The sequence below is a fragment of the Chiloscyllium punctatum genome, chromosome 40, assembly GCF_047496795.1.
Source record: "Chiloscyllium punctatum isolate Juve2018m chromosome 40, sChiPun1.3, whole genome shotgun sequence".
Taxonomy (NCBI): domain Eukaryota; kingdom Metazoa; phylum Chordata; class Chondrichthyes; order Orectolobiformes; family Hemiscylliidae; genus Chiloscyllium; species Chiloscyllium punctatum.
The window spans coordinates 17,252,793-17,268,864 of record NC_092778.1 but is presented as its reverse complement, the minus strand read 5'-3'; the positions used below and the strand labels follow the sequence as shown (position 1 = coordinate 17,268,864).

The following is a 16,072-nucleotide window of genomic DNA, read 5'->3' as shown; positions in this document are numbered from 1 at the left end:
CAACACCATCAATTTACAGTTATTCAAATCCAGCTAAATTACCCCCTCTTTGTCAAACCTTTCAGTTGTACGTATGTATTTTTTTGCCTCTCCAGTGTTAATGTGGTTTATGTCTATGGTGGCGGGGGAGGGGATTTTCTTTTTAGATTAGATCCCCTACAGTGTGGAAACAGGCCCTTCGGCCCAACAAGTCCACACTGACCCTCCAAAGAGCCACCCATTCCCCTAACAAATGCACCTAACACTATGGGCAATTTAGCATGGCCAATTCACCTAACCTGCACATCTTTGGACTGTAGGAGGAAACCAGAGCACCTGGTGGAAACCCACACTGACATGGGAAGAATGTGCAAATTCCACACAGAGAGTCACCCGAGGCTGGAATCGACCCTGTGACCCTGGTGCTGTGAGGCAGTAGTGCTAACCACTGAGCCACCGTGCCGCCCCGAAGAGGACGCCAGTATCTGATGTGTGAAACCAACTTGATGGGTCTGTTGGCTCTGTTTTACCATCAATTTACTTTGGACTATAAAGACTGAGAGAATATACTTGGATGGGGAGCTATGGTAAATCCTCCTTAGGTGATTAAAGTACAGCCCAGTCAGAGTTGTTCACAGAATGAGGGCAATAATCATGGTGTTCCCTTGGTTAGACTCCTCCAGAGTGAAAATATGTGTTCTGGTCAGGTTGCGACATTGCTGGAATTGTAAAGTTCTCAAAACTAAGAACTGTGGATGCTGGAAATCTGAAACAAAGACAGAAATTGGAACTCAGCAATTCCCGCGGCATTTGCGAAGAGAAAGTCATGTTAACGTTTTGAGTCTGGGGTATCCATTTCTGGTGAAGAGTCACTGGATCCGAAATGTTGACTCTGCTTTCCCATCACGGATGTCGCCTGACATGCTGAGTTTCTCCAGCAATTTTTGTTATCGTGTTCTCAACCTTATTTTCAAAAACTCAGTGGCCTTAAATCTCTCTGTCTCTGTCATCATCTCCAACACTGCAATCCAGCAAGATATCCACACTCCTCTATTTCTGGCTACTAGCACAACTTTGATTTTCACCATTCCACCATTGGTAGCAAAAGGACATAAGATCCATGAGCCACCTGGCCCTGCTCCACCATTCAATAAGATCATGGCTGATCCTTTTGTGGCCTCAGCTCCACTTACTCGCCTGCTCACCATAACCCTTAATACCTTTACTGTTCAAAAAATATCGGTTGTTGCCTTAAAAATACTCAATGAGGTAGCCTCAACTGCTTCCCTCGGTAGGGAATTCCCACAGATTCACAACCTTTTGGGTGAAGAAGCTCTCCTCAACTCAATGACTAGCACTGCTACCTCACAGTGTTCGGGACCCTGGTTCAATACCAGCCTCTGGTGTCTGTCTGAGGTGTTTGCATGTTCTCCCCGTGTCTGTATGGGTTTCCTCCCACAGTCCAAAGATGTGCAGGTTGGGTGGATTGGCTATGATAAATTGCCCATAGTGTTTAGGGATGTGTAGTTTAGGTGCATTAGTGAGGGGTAGAGTAATAGGGTTACTTTTCAGAGGGACTTGTTGGGCCAAATGGTCTGTTTCCTCACACTGTAGGGTTTTATGAAATCTGCTCCCCCTTACTTTGAGTCTATGCCCTTTTGTTCTAGAGGCAATATCTTCTAGTGCCCATGTCCTAAGTTCTGGAATCTCCTCCTAAATGTCTACAACCCTCCTTTAAGATCTTCCTTAAAGATTTTCCTTACCTCTTTGGTCAAACTCTTAGTCACATGCCTAATATTTCTCTTTTATTAGGCATTGTCAAATTTTCTTTGATAACAATCTTGTAAAGCACCTTGAAACATTTTACAGTGAATGGGTCTATATAGATGCAAATTGTTGCACTCGAAGACTGTCATAAGCTATATTTATGTATTCAAACTATAAATGTATACGATTCAACAGGCCCAAAGCCAAATGATATTTGGGGAGAAGGTACACATGTCACCTAACTATTATTGTTCACTTTATTTTCAATCAGAAAAGAATCTCATGAGGGACATGGGACAAAAATAAGCATGTTGAAATTTTGCCAGTGCACATTTGTAATGTAGTGAGCAGTGTCAATGGCACCTGGCAATTCAGGGTCTGCAATTGTTGTGATGTCAAACTTAGGCAGCTACCCTGCTCCAAAAGTTAATACGGGGGCTAATGGAGCCAGGAGCTATATTTGTGACTTTATATTAAGTAACGTCTTAAGCGTGAGCTTATTTCAGCACTTGGAAACTGTCTCTTTCAGCTGCTCACTTCGTGCTCAGCACATACCATGGTATGCTTGATTTTGCTGTTAACATTAAAAAGCATGATTTAATTCAGATATAGCCGTGACGAGGGATCTAAATGCATATCTTATGTTTTTTCTTATTTTCTGCAGTTGCTGTAGCCTTTAGTGAAACGCTTTCCAGATAATTTTAAACCCATGCTCCTGCCATGGATTTTCAGTACGGGGTCGGGCGGCCATTTTTCTTGTTAAGCATTTTTTAAATTAAGAAGTGTTTCTGTTTCCAGTCGCACCGTAAGTTCTCGGCGCCCCGACACGGACACCTGGGCTTTCTTCCTCGCAAGAGGAGTTCCAGACACCGAGGGAAAGTGAAATCCTGGCCTAAGGATGATCCCAGTAAGCCTGTGCATTTGACAGCTTTCCCGGGCTACAAAGCCGGCATGACTCATATCCTGCGGGAAGTGCACAGGCCTGGCCAGAGTAAGTATTTGGATCGTTTCATGGTGCGATCGTTCGACTGAGACCGGGGTCTCAGTGCCTGTGTTCAGTGTTGATCTTTTGTTTAAAACGCTGGAGTGGTTCATCAAGATAAATGTCGATAGCTATAGTACTGAGGCCTGTAGGGATTAAAGGGGAAAACAGGGAACTGAGTTGGACATAGAACGGCAGATCAGGTTCGCAAGGCCAAATGGCCTACTACTGCTCCTATTTTCTGTGTTTCTGACTCAGAGGTAAGAGGGCAACTGACGAAGCCAAGACAGACAAGGAGGAGGCCACCTGACTTGCTGTCTTCTTCCTGCCTCTTGCTTGTCTACCGTGGATTCTAGCATCTGGAGTTTTTTTTGTCTCTAACCGACCAAAGCACAGCTAAAAGGTGCGCATTCAGGACATACACCAGAGGAATGTACAGTGAATCCAGGCTGACCCTTCTAGGAGAAAGTGAGGACTGCAGATGCTGGAGATCAGACTCGAGAGTGTGGTGCTAGAAAAGCACAGCAGGTCAGTCAGCAAACAAGGAGCAGGAGAATTGATGCCTCAGGCATAAGCCTTCTGGGAGTCCTGAGGGAGTGCTATACCATCGATGCTACTCCTTTTACATGTAGCTTTAATATGTGGCCCAGTTTGCCATCTTATAGAATCATACAGCACAGAAACAGACCGTTTAGTCCAACTCGTTCAAAGTGAACAAGTCTCATTTGCCAGCATTTGGCCCATATCCCTCTAAACCCTTCCTATTCATATACCCATCCAGATGTCTTTTCAACATTGTAATTGTGCCAGCTTCCACCACCTCCTCTGGCAGCTCATTCCATGTACCCACCAGCTTACAGCATTATTTAAAGTATAACGGGAATCCGAACACTGGAATTCACACCATGAATTTCACTGCCTCTTTCCTCCTTCAAGATGCTCCTCAAAAGTTCATCCTTAAAGAATCTTTGTTAATTTGCCTAATGTGGGTTTCTAACACGTTTTATAGCTCTGTCCTTCTCCTGTGAAATGCCTGGAAATGTAAGTTCAAGCACTATATAAATATAAGTTATCACTGCTGTTGAAGTTCTTTCTTTAATGCTGTTAAGATAACCTTTGACCCAGATGTGGTGCAGTAAGGAATATTTATAATTTCTTTGAAGGGTTGATGGTCTATAACTGTTATTAAGGAATTTTAAAAAATATTATCAGCATTTGCATCAATTGTAAAGAAATAACTTATAATCACTCAGATAATAATTATATATCATACAGCCTGGTAACCCTTTTACCTGGAAGCAATACCAATAAAAAGGAAATTAAGAAAGAAGCCAGCAGATTAAAAGAGATGGACAGAAGGGTGGCACAGTGGCTAGCACTATTGCCTAACAGCACCAGGGACCTGGGTTCGATTCCAGCCTCGGGCAGCAGTGTGGAGTTTGCATATTCTCCCCGTGTTTACATGGGTTCCCTCTGGGTGCTCCAGTTCCCTCCTTAATAGGTGAATGGGTAATGCCAAATTGCCTATAGCCTTCAGGGATGTATAGGTTAAGTGCATTAATCAGGGGTAAATGTAGAGTAATAGGGGAATGGGTCTGGGCAAGTTACCCTTCAGAGTATCGGTGTGGATGTGTTGGGCCAAATGGCCTATTTCCACACTGTAGGGATTCTATGACAGAGGAGCTGGAAGGTAATTACTACACAGAGGACTCAAATAGAAAAAACAAAACAAACACAGTGAGAAAAAGGAGAACGCTGTTTTGGGTGAGTTGGGCAGAGATTTGGAAAACATGGGTGGTGGCCAGCTTCCAATGGTGAGGGATCCTTCTGAAGATTCTGGTCTGATTTTTCTTTTTAGATTACTTACAGTGTGGAAACAGGCCCTTTGGCCCAACAAGTCCACACCGACCCGCCGAAGCACAACCCACCCATACCCCTACATTTAACCCTTCACCTAACACTACGGGCAATTTAGCATGGCCAATTCACCTGACCTGCACATTTTTTTTTGGATTGTGGGAGGAAACCAGAGCACCCGGAGGAAACCCACGCAGACACGGGGAGAACGTGCAAACTCCACCCAGGTCTCTGGCGCTGTGAGGCCGCAGTGCTAACCATTGTGCCACGGTGCCGCCCACAATGGGAGTATTTTAAGAAGGCTGAATTCATACGAACCCAAGTTTTACCAAAGTTAGATAGGGTACCTACGCATTGTGGAGACACTGGATACGGGACCACTGGGAATTCATGTGGGGTTTCTGGTGAAAATCGATGACCCTTAAAAACTGAATATTCCTAGTATTTACTGTGTAGTTTGAGACTTAATTTAACAACAATCGCAACAAATTTCCAAATTTCTAGCCTGGGAAAAGAAAGGGGAAGAATTACAGGAAACACAGAGGTCACAGTGCCCTTTGCACAATTTCTCTGGAGGCAAATGTACCCTATTATCAGGGTGTTCTTTTTGGAAAGTAAGGAAGTTTTGTTCTTAGAAAGAATGGTAAATCGACCCTCAGATGGAGGTGGGTAAAAGGAACAACTGTCAGCTGATGTCATGAGTAAGTCTCCAGTGGTCATCTGTCAAAAGGATTCTGACAATTGATTTACACAGTATAAATTACCTGGCCCCAGAAAGATGATATATCAATAAGTGCTCAGGCTTGATGGAGGCTCTCAGCAAGTGGTGCTCATCTAGCTGTTGTCAGGGAAACGACTACTCCTCAAACTCAATGAACAATCAGAAAATTGCTACCAATTGTTGACTGCATACATTAGGTAACTGTGATCATAAACCCCCAAATTCAACACTCTGCATCCACCCAAGACCATCTCCATATCTGAGTACAAGTTGCAGCAATGACCTTGCCCCTGAGAAACTCACAAAGGGAGTATCATAGACTCTCTACAGTGTGGAAACAAGGCATTTGGCCCAACACCAACCTTCCAAAGTGTATCCCACCCACACCCATTTCCCCTATCCTAATGCTCGAAACATCAACTTTCCTGCTTCTTGGATGCTGCCTGACTGGCTGTGCTTTTCCAGCACCACACGTTTGACCCTGACCCCCTACACTATTACTCTACATTCTCCCTGGATGATTTCCTAACCTACACATTCCCAAATGCCACAGTCAATTTAACATGGCCAATTCACCTAACTCACACATCTATGGATCGAGGGAAGAAACCTGAGCACCCGGAGGAACATGAGGAGAACGTGCAAACTCCACACAGACAGTCATCCAAGGCTGGAATCGAACCCAGGTCTCTAGTACTGTGAGGCAGTAGCACTAACCACTGAGCCACTGCACCAGAGTATTTGGATCCCCACACAAACTCCCACATGTACAAATCTCGATCCATACCAAATCTGCTGAAAAGTTTGTGAAATGTTAGGAACACAGTATTAAACAGTCAGAAACAGTGGGTATTTGGTAACCCACAGTTCGCATTATATACATGACAAAATACATATAATTAAGTGAAAAGCGTTTGCCAACAGACCCAAATTGATTTTGTGAAGCCACCAAGTTATGTTTTGAGGTGTCAGGTCACCTTTTAATCAGGGAATTATAATATTACAGAGATCTCAAAGAGAGAAGTAGTGGAGGCTGTTACTATTATCGACACTCCACCAGTGATCGTGGTGGGGATTGTGGGATATGTGGATACTCCGAGGGGACTGCGAGCATTTAAAACAATCTTTGCTGAACACATTAGCGATGAATGCAAACGACGTTTCTACAAGAACTGGTAAGTAGACTTTGCTTTTTATAAAAGCTCCCCATCATTTTGGGGGTGGAGGGGGATATAGATATGTGTGAGTGGATGATTGTTCATTTGCATATTATCTGGTCTCTGACTGGCTTAGTTCTTACCTCTTATTGGGTATACAGCCTATTGGGTCAGAAACCCCATGGAAAACATAAAGAAAGTGAAGGATCAGAAGTCATCATTTGGCCTACAGGAAAATGACTACTCTTCCAATCCAGTATCCAGTTGCGTTTTGATTCCCAAAATGCATTTGATTCTTCTCTTTTTATTATTCCGGATGTTTAACCACCATTAAATAAAAAGCCAATACATTCTCTAAGTTAAAAATTTGCAGATCAGGTGAATTGGCCATGCTAAATTGCCCATAGTGTTAGGTCAATTAGTCAGAGGGAAATGGATCTGGGTGGGTTACTCTTCGGAGGTCGGTGTAGACTGGTTGGGCCGAAGGGCCTGTTTCCACAATGTAGGGAATCTAATCTAATCTAATCTAATCTAATACACGCAGAAGCTGCCAAAACTCCTTTGCTTTTGTTGTTCAGAACTGGAGCCTGCATTCAGGCCTGGAGAACTCTGTGAACTCACGTTGCTAGAACTAAACATACATTTTTCTGGAATCTAACTTAAAATTAATCTTTAATAACTCAAATTTATCTTTTTGGTCCTACAACAGAGAGTTGACTTGGAGAAATCCTTTTTTAACTCTATCTGTGCCATTCAATTATTTGCATACATCATCATGATTAATCCTCTGCCCACTTCCCATTTGCTGCCCCAACAACCTTAATCTATTTAAACTGAGAAACATTTCTTTGTGATTCTAACTCCATGAAACAGGAGGACCTGTATCCTGAATGGGTTTTATATATAAGCACAGCAACATAGAATCCCTATAGTGTGGAAACACGCCATTCAGCTCATCGGGCTGTTTTCCCTGGAGCGTCAGAGGCTGAGGGGTGACCTTGTAGTAGTTTATAAAATCATGAGGGGCATGGATAGGATAAATAGACAAAGTCTTTTCCCTGGGGTGGGAGAGTCCAGAACTAGTGGGTATAGATTTAGGGTGAGAGGGGAAAGATATAAAAGAGACATAAGGGGCAACCTTTTCACGCAGAGGGTGGTACGTGCATGGAATGAGCTGCCAGAGAAAGTGGAGGCTAGTACAATTGCAACATTTAAAAGGCAACTGGATGGGTATATGAATAGGAAGGGTTTGGAGGGATATGGGCCATCATTCCATGTGTACTCATGGTGAGAATTTGAGATTCCATTTAGTGAATCCAAATTCCTGTAACAGTTGTGGTGGGATTTGAGCCCATGCTGCTTGGGCATTAGCCAGACTCGCTGGATTACTAGCCCACTGACACTACCACAATACACCCATCTCCCCACCTCCTGCTGGACAACTCGCAGCCACTGCACCTAAGCTGTAGCACTGAGTTTCTTCCTTCCAGTGCCAAGGAAGATTGCCTCTCTCTGACTCTTCATCCTTCATCTTAGAATTGAATTAGAATTAAATTTAGAATTTAACTCAGGCATAGACTGTGACCATGAATCCATATCAAGACTGTGTGCAAAGTCTAACTTCTCTATCTTTGAATTGGCCCTTTACACACTTCAAAGATAGAGAAGTTAGACTTTGCACACAGTCTTGATATGGATTTGTGGTCACAGTCTGTGTCAAATTCTAATTTTAATTCTAGTTCATTTCTAAGATGAATGATGAAGTGTCAGAGGCAAGCTTCCTTGGCATCTTTGGATTGTGGGAGGAAACCGGAGCACGGGTAGGAAACCCATGCAGACGCAGGGAGAACGTGCAAACTCCAGACAGACAGTCACCCAAGGGTTGGATCAAACCCGGGTCCCTTTTGCTGTGAGGCAGCAGTGCTAGCCACTGAGCCCGCATGCCACTCCATTCAGCTGTTCAGGCCTAATCCATCATTCAAATAGATCACTGCCGATTGCGACCTGACTTCAATGTGCATCCTCAGTTTAGTCAGACATCTGTGGGACACACAGAACCAAAAACTGAACGTTTGATTAAAAGAACAAGAAAAGAGGCCTTTCAGAAGCACCTGCGGAACAGTAAAAGCTTGTGCACTGTCTCCCAGAGACTAACTCTGAAATGCAGAAGCAAAACCACAAGGGAAAAGAAAGATGACTGACGACAATCTGTGGAAAGTTGCCTACTGACTTCATAAGTTCATCAAGTAACGAGACCTTGTCACTGTCCTCTTGGACAAGGTACACCCTCTTAAAGATCTAGGCATTTGATTTTGACTTCTGGGTAACAAATGATTGCCCCTAACCTCCTGCATTCTGTGCCCACTGTCAATGTCCTGTATCCCCATTCCTTCCAGGCTGTCACCGACACCCACAACCGAATGTGTCCCATCTGTAGCTGCACTCGATCCACTTTTCAGTTCCACCCATGGCCTTTTACTTGCAGTGATTGCTGTGGTCTGTACCTGAACAATATTCATTACCCAGAGACCTGTGAGGGTGGGCTGGCAATGAGGGGGATCACTCAAAATTGTGTCACCCCCAGCTGCCAGCAAGTCAAGTTCAGTTGTGGTCCTCCTGCTTCCCTGGATCTTACCTCGTTCCCAATGGATCCCTGACTGGGCTCTTCAGCTCAGGCCCAATGGTCGCAGAGTGTATGGTGCTGACTCTGACCAGTTCCAGTCCTGATATTGAGGCGGGGGGGGGGGGGGGGGGTGTGTTTGTAATCTAATCGTCAGCCCTATTAAAATGTCGCCTGCCTCTTTTGCTGACATTAACGGGCTGGTCAGGCTACAAACTCCATTTTGAATCTGTTACCACCTAACAAATTAAACCCTTTGTGTCAAAATTTCCCTTTAGTTAAAGCACCTCCACTGTATTTTATTATTATCAGTGACATCCAAATTCTATCCTAATTTTCAAAGCCTTTGTCACCTCTGTGAACATCTGCATTGCTCCAAAGTGAATAGTAAGACCATGCTTTGCACTTGGTTTAATAAGTTCTCTCCCCTGTAAAACAATGGAGAACACAGAACAGGAGAAAGTGAGGACTGCAGATGCTGGAGTTCAGAGTTGAGAGTGTGGTGCTGGAAAAGCACAGCCGGTCAGGCAGCATCTGAGGAGCAGGAGGATTGATGTTTCGGGCCGAAAGGCTTATGCCCAAAACGTCGACTGTTCTGCTCCTCAGGTGCTGCCTGACCTGATGCGCTTTTCCAGCTCCGCACTTTTCTGCGCGGAACAGGCTCAACCCTTGCTGTGCGTGGACACAGTCTGTGATGGTATTAGACGTTATTGAAATACCTATGCTCCAGCAGCAAGAATGGCCCTTTCAATCTATCAAACTTTATCCGGCATGAATCAGAGGCTTTGAAGGCAATGGGTCACCAGTGATCCGGATCCTGCCTGATAACGAGTTGACTTCTGGGCAGCAGTTGTTCATCCTAAATCAACTACATAATTTCTTTCTGCTTTTTTCTTCAGAATTTTGTTTGATTCATTTTGAGGGATGTGGGCATCGCTGGCTGGTCAGCATTTATTGCCCCGCCCCTAGTTGCCCCTTGAGAAGGCGGTGGGCAGCTGCCTTCTTGAACCGCTGCAGTCCACCTGCTGTGGGCTGACCCACAATGCTCTTAGGAAGGGAATTCTAGGATTTGGGCCTAGCAACAGTGAAGGAACGGTGTCCGTTGTTCCTGGGATGACAGGGCTGGTGTACTGGATCGGTTAGAACTGTATTCACCTGAAAATGACAGGGCATCTCGCAGAAGCCTGTAAAATGCTAACAAGACCAGACAGGGTAAAAGCAGGAAGAATGTTCCCAATGACTGGGGAATCCTGTCAATGGACTGCAGTACAAGGAGACAGGCTGGACTGAGATAAGAAGAAATGTCTTCACCCAGAGAATGGAGAGCCTGTGGAAGTCTCCTCCACAGAGAGTAGTTGAAGCCAAAACATTGAATGTTATCAAGACTGAATTAGATATAGTCCTCAGGCTAAAAGGATCAAAAGGGAGCGGGAGAAACTGAGGAACAGGGGACTGAGTTGGATGAGCAGCCATAGTAATATTGAATGGTGGAGCAGGCTTGAAGGGCCGAATGGCCTACTCCTACTCCTATTTTATATCTACATGTTGTTAGGATGGTGAGTGGCTGGGAGGGAAACTTGAAAGTGGTGGTGTCCTTCCAGAATGGTCAAAATACCTCGTAACTGAGGGTAATCAAGTTTTAATGGCGAAATGTGTACAATGGAGTTATAAAATAATGTCACGTGGCTGTCAGAAATTAGGCTGAAAATTCAGCAAAGGAGACCTGCATTCAGTCATAGATTTGATTTTCTCATCTAAATTTGGAAAGCAAAGCTTGTCATTTAATTATCAGTGGGATTACTGGTCTCCCGACTGTCAGCTGAATGATGAGTATTGGTTCTATATGACAATATGCCAGAGCACGGCTCACATCTCCTCATACAACCAGGTGTAAGAGTAAGAAGAAAGCCTTCACTAAATACAGCAAGAAGTGGCAGGATGAAGCGGGCAAAAAGCAGCTGGAGAAAGATTTTGAAGCCATGAAGAAGTATTGCAAGATCATCCGAATCATTGTTCACACTCAGGTGAGAACTGTTCTGTTTCTCTGTTGTTCGTGGTTACCTTTCTCATCCTAACAGCCCTATATAACTCAAGAGTGGAGTGGGTAACAAAGAGACCTTGGAGTGCAGCTTCATAGTTCCTGAAACTGGAGTCACAGGTAGACAGGATGGTGAAGAAGGCATTTGGTACACTTGCCTTTATTGGTCAGTGCATTGAGTTTTGGAGTTGGGAGGTCATATTGCAGCTGTACAGGATATTGGTTCGGCCATTTTTAGAATATTGCATTCAGTTCTAATCTCCCTGCTGCAGGAAGGATGTTGTGAAACTTGAAAAGGTTCAGAAAAGATTTACAAGGATGTTGCCAGGTTTGGAGGATTCGAACTATAAGAAGAGGCTGAATAGGCTGGGCCTGTTTTCACTGGAGTGTCAGAGGTTGAGGGGTGACCTTGTTGAGGTTTATAAAATCATGAGGGGCATGGATAGGGTGAATAGTGAAGGTCTTTTCCCCAGGGTCGGGGAGTCCAAAGCTAGAGGACATTAGCTTAAGGTGAGAGGGGTAAGATTTAAAAGGAACCCATGGGTCAACTTCTTCATGCAGAGGGTGCTCCGTGTATGGAATGAGCTGCATGAGGAAGGGTGGAGGCTGGTACTATTACACCATTTCAAAGGCACCTGAATGAGTGTAGAATCCGAAGGGTTTAGATAGATACAGGCCAAATGCTGGCCAATGGGACTAGATTAGGTTAAGATATCCGGTCTGCATGGATGGGTTGGACCAAAGGGTCTGTTTTCTTGTTGTACATCTCTATGACTCTGTGAGGTAGTGACATGATTTCAAAACTGTGCTACTTTGTTGATTGTCACTCATGTTATGTATAAAAGCCTGAATGGTTTCAGCTCGTGGCTTGGCTGGAAAAGTGTTAGAAGGATGTTGTGAAACTTGAAAGGATCCAGAAAAGATTTACAAGCATGTTGCTGGGGTTGGAGGGTTTGAGCTATAGGGAGAGGCTGAATAGGCTAGGGCTATTTTCCTTGGACCATCAGAGGCTGAGGGGTGGCCTTATAGAGGTCTATTAAATCATGAGGAGCATCTCACTGGGACCTCAAACCTGAGATAATGTGACTTAATCATTGTGTTCCATGATGGGGCAGGAGGCTTCAACCTAGACCTAGAACTTGATTCACAAACAATTGAAATGATCTAATGGATAGATGCATTTCTTGCAGACCACTGGGGATATTTACTGAGGAGTTGGGAACATTCTAACAGATGAGTATAAAATGTTTGACACCTCCAAATCTTGCTAGTAGACGCCACATTGTAATATGGATGTGTTTTCAATGCAGTGAGTCACTAGAGGGTACTGTGACTAAATTTTGATTATGGCCTGGTAGTATTTTTGCCGGACTGTTAATCCATCGTCCCAGGAAGTGATCTGGGGAACTGGGTTCGAATCCCAGAATTTGAATTCAATAAAAATCTGGAATTAAGAGTCTAATAGTGACCTTGATCTGATTGTCCGAAAAACCCTTGTGGTTCACTAATGTCTTTAGGGAAGGAAACTGCCATCCTTACCTGGTCTGGCCTACATGTGACTCCAGACCCATAGCAATGTGGTTGACACTTAACTGCCCTCTGGGCAATTAGGGATGGGTAATAAATGCTAGCATAGCCAGCAATGCCCTCATTCTGCAAATTAATGTTAAAAAAGGATTGTGTAAGCATTATAGTATGATTTCCGATCAAACAAAATGCCATGATCAAACACATATTCCCCCAACCTTCCACTGTCAGCATTCCACAGTGCCCATTCCCTCTGTAACACCCTGGTCCACTCCTCCTTCACTCCCCCACAGTACTTTCCCATGCAATCGCAGAAGGTGTAACGTTTGCCCATTCACTTCCTCACGGTCCAGGGCCCCAAACACACCTTCTTTCAGTCTGGTCACTGCAGTTACTGCTAACTCCTTTACTTCTTCAAGACCAAACACAGATGGGCGGGTGTGTGTCTGCTTTGGGGGACACCTCCACTCCTGTCCATAGGAATGACCTGATCCTTAAGTTGCTTGTCATTTCAATAAAGCACCTTGCCCTCAGGCTAACATTTCAGTCCGGGCTCTGCTGCAATCCTTCAATCGAAGAATAACACAAGCGTGAAGAACGATTCTTCATTTCTCACTTTGGGTCTTTTACAGCATCCAGACCCAATACAGAATCCCACAGGTTCAGAATCTGACTGCCTGATGTCTGTTCTCTATCCAAATCTCCCACACTTCCCATGGCCTTGTCTTGTTTACTTTGCTCTCAGTAGAGAGGACCTGCCCACCTCGCTTTCACACCTTTCTTTACACCCATTTACTTCCCTTTTTCTTATTCACCCCAACTAACAACTGGGTCTCCATGCCATCTGATCCCCTCACACCTCCCCATCTCTGTTATAAATATAAGAGCATGATTTTCCAACCCCATTTGATTCTGAAGAAGTCATATTGACTACGTTTTCCCTACAGATGCTGCCTGACCTACTGAGTTTCTCCAGCATTTTCTGTAGAATCCATAGGGAGTGAAAGCAGGTCATTCAGCCTTTCGAGTCCACATTGACCCTCTGAAGAGCATACCAACCTGACCCACAGCCCATCCTATCATATTCCTGCACTTCCCACCTAACCTGCACATCCCTGGACATTACGGACAATGTACTATGGTCAAACCACCTAACTTGACATGATTGGACTCGGGGAGGAAACCAGAGCATCTGGAGGAAGCCCATGCAGACACAGACAGAATGTGTAAATCCATCTGGATTGTTACCCGAGGCTGAAATCAAACCTGGGTCCTTGGCGATGTGAGGCAGCAGTGCTAACCACTGAGCCACCGTGCCACCCCTGTGCCATTCCTGTATTTGGTTCAGTATTCCAACATCGACTGCATTTGCTTTTAGGTGGTCATTCAACATGGCTGCTCAGGAGGTGATTGCTTTAAGAGCTGTAATGCCTTGATCTACCTCTGATGTGGTTTCTACGTGTTGTTGATGGCATTTCATGGTGTAACAACTACTTAAGGGGTTATGCAGTATCAATGGAACATGGGAAGGGGGTGATGTGAGAGAGGGCACAGAGAGACATGAGAAGCCATGGGAGCAGTGTCTGAGAGAGACATGGGGAATGGAGGGGGTAGCCTGGAAGTTGAGTGGGGTGATGGGTGGTGTAATACTGAGAGCTGGCTTGCTGTCTCCAGCTATTCAGAGAGGCCTCCTAACCAACCTAACGTCCATAGGTCCATAGTCACCCTCCTCCTGCACTCCGTCACGGTTCGGCACCGGTAACTGTGTGAAAACGCAACCAGCCTGGGCAGAGTGAGGCACATGCCGACTGTGTGATTCAAACATTGAGAAAGGGCTTCGACTCATCAATGATACACAAAGTGAGGATTCAGCCCCAGGCTCTCAGTTTAACACCTTGCCTGAAAACACCACCTCCCTTCATACTGGACTGGAGGGGCTTTGTGCCCAAGCCTCTGATGTCGAGCTAAATGCTACAGACTCCTGAGTCAACTGATAGATTGCCAGCACTTAGCCTTCCCGAGATCCGTAGCAGTGCCTTTATTATGAGCGAGATTAATGAAATGGTTAAAGTCTTCACTTCCTGACAGCAATGTGTTCGAAATAGAATTCAACGTACAGATGCTAAATGCTAAGCAAATGTGACCAGACATCAGTTCTTATTTACACATTATTGACATTTATTTTCTGAATCTGTCCTCATAAAGCTTGTGTATGAACAGCACAAATTTCAAAAATTGTGCGCCATAGCAAAGGCAATGTTTTGTGATTGGGCTGATTTGGTTTCCAATAGCTTCCAAATAGACTTGCTGGACTGTGACCTGTCATTGTGTGATTTCTAACTGTGTCCACCCAAGTCCAACACTTGGCTCCTCCACATCTTGTTTAAAATGTGTCATTGTGTCAGGTATTGGTAAATTAGAGTCATACAGCACAGAAACAGACCCTTCAGCCCAACCAGTCCATGACAACCATAATCACAAACCAAACTAGTCTCACCTGCCAGTGTTTGGCCCATATCCCACCAAACATTTCCTCTTCATGTACTTATCAAAATGTCTTTTAAATGTTGTAACTGAACCCTGCATCCACCACTTCTCTGGAAGTTCATTCCACACATGAACCACTGTCTGTGTAAAGAAGTTGCCCTCATGTCTTTTTAAAGTTTTTCTCCTCTCACCTTACCCCCTATTCTTGAAATCCCCCAAAGTAGGGAAAAGACACCTGTCGTTCACCTTATCTATACCCCTCATGATGTTATAAACCACTACAAGGTCACCTCTCAACCTCCTACGCTCCAGTGAAAAAAGTCCTATCCTCTCCTTATAATTCAAACCCTCCATTCCCAGCAACATCCGAATAAATCTCTTCAGAACCTTGTCCAACTTTAATAATACCCTTCCTATAGCACGGCGACCAGAACTGGACACAGTACTCCAGAAAAGGCCTTGCTAATGTCCTATACAATCTCAAGATAATGTCCCAACTCCTATACTCAAAGGTCTGAGCAATGAAGTGCTTTTATGTTCAGGAGAGAGGCCACAGAGGATAAACTTAACGCAACATTGTGGTCTTTAAAAACCTGGGGATCAGACTTGACCATATCGTACATCTGGCATACTAGAACAGAGAAGAGAACAAAGAACAATACAACACAGGAACAGGTCCTTTGGCCCTCCAAGTCTGCGCGAACACCTCTTGCCTTTCCATCATAAAACTGTCTTCACTTGTTAGACTATAATTAATATGGTGCCTTGTGTCTCATGTTATGCACATTGTTAATATTTTTCACTGAAGTTATATTTTATTCTATTGAGAGCTTAAGGATTAGAACCAGATTTCATTAAGTCATTACTCAGTTTTTGACATACAGGCTTTCATTCTACATTCACCTGATTTATCTAGTTATCCATGTTTAATCATATG

At 44.3% G+C, this 16,072-nt stretch overlaps 1 protein-coding gene across 1 annotated transcript in view; it reads left to right on the top strand.

The window, feature by feature from the left end:
- The first annotated feature begins 2,218 nt into the window (after window positions 1-2,218).
- Window positions 2,219-16,072, top strand: part of LOC140464760 (large ribosomal subunit protein uL3-like) — a 29,891-nt gene continuing 16,037 nt past the window's right edge. Inside the window, exons 1-4 of the mRNA XM_072560256.1 lie at window positions 2,219-2,305; window positions 2,545-2,737; window positions 6,313-6,481; window positions 10,972-11,107. Coding sequence (XP_072416357.1) covers window positions 2,303-2,305; window positions 2,545-2,737; window positions 6,313-6,481; window positions 10,972-11,107 — 501 coding nt within the window. The 5' untranslated portion in view covers window positions 2,219-2,302. The remainder of the gene's footprint in view (window positions 2,306-2,544; window positions 2,738-6,312; window positions 6,482-10,971; window positions 11,108-16,072) is intronic.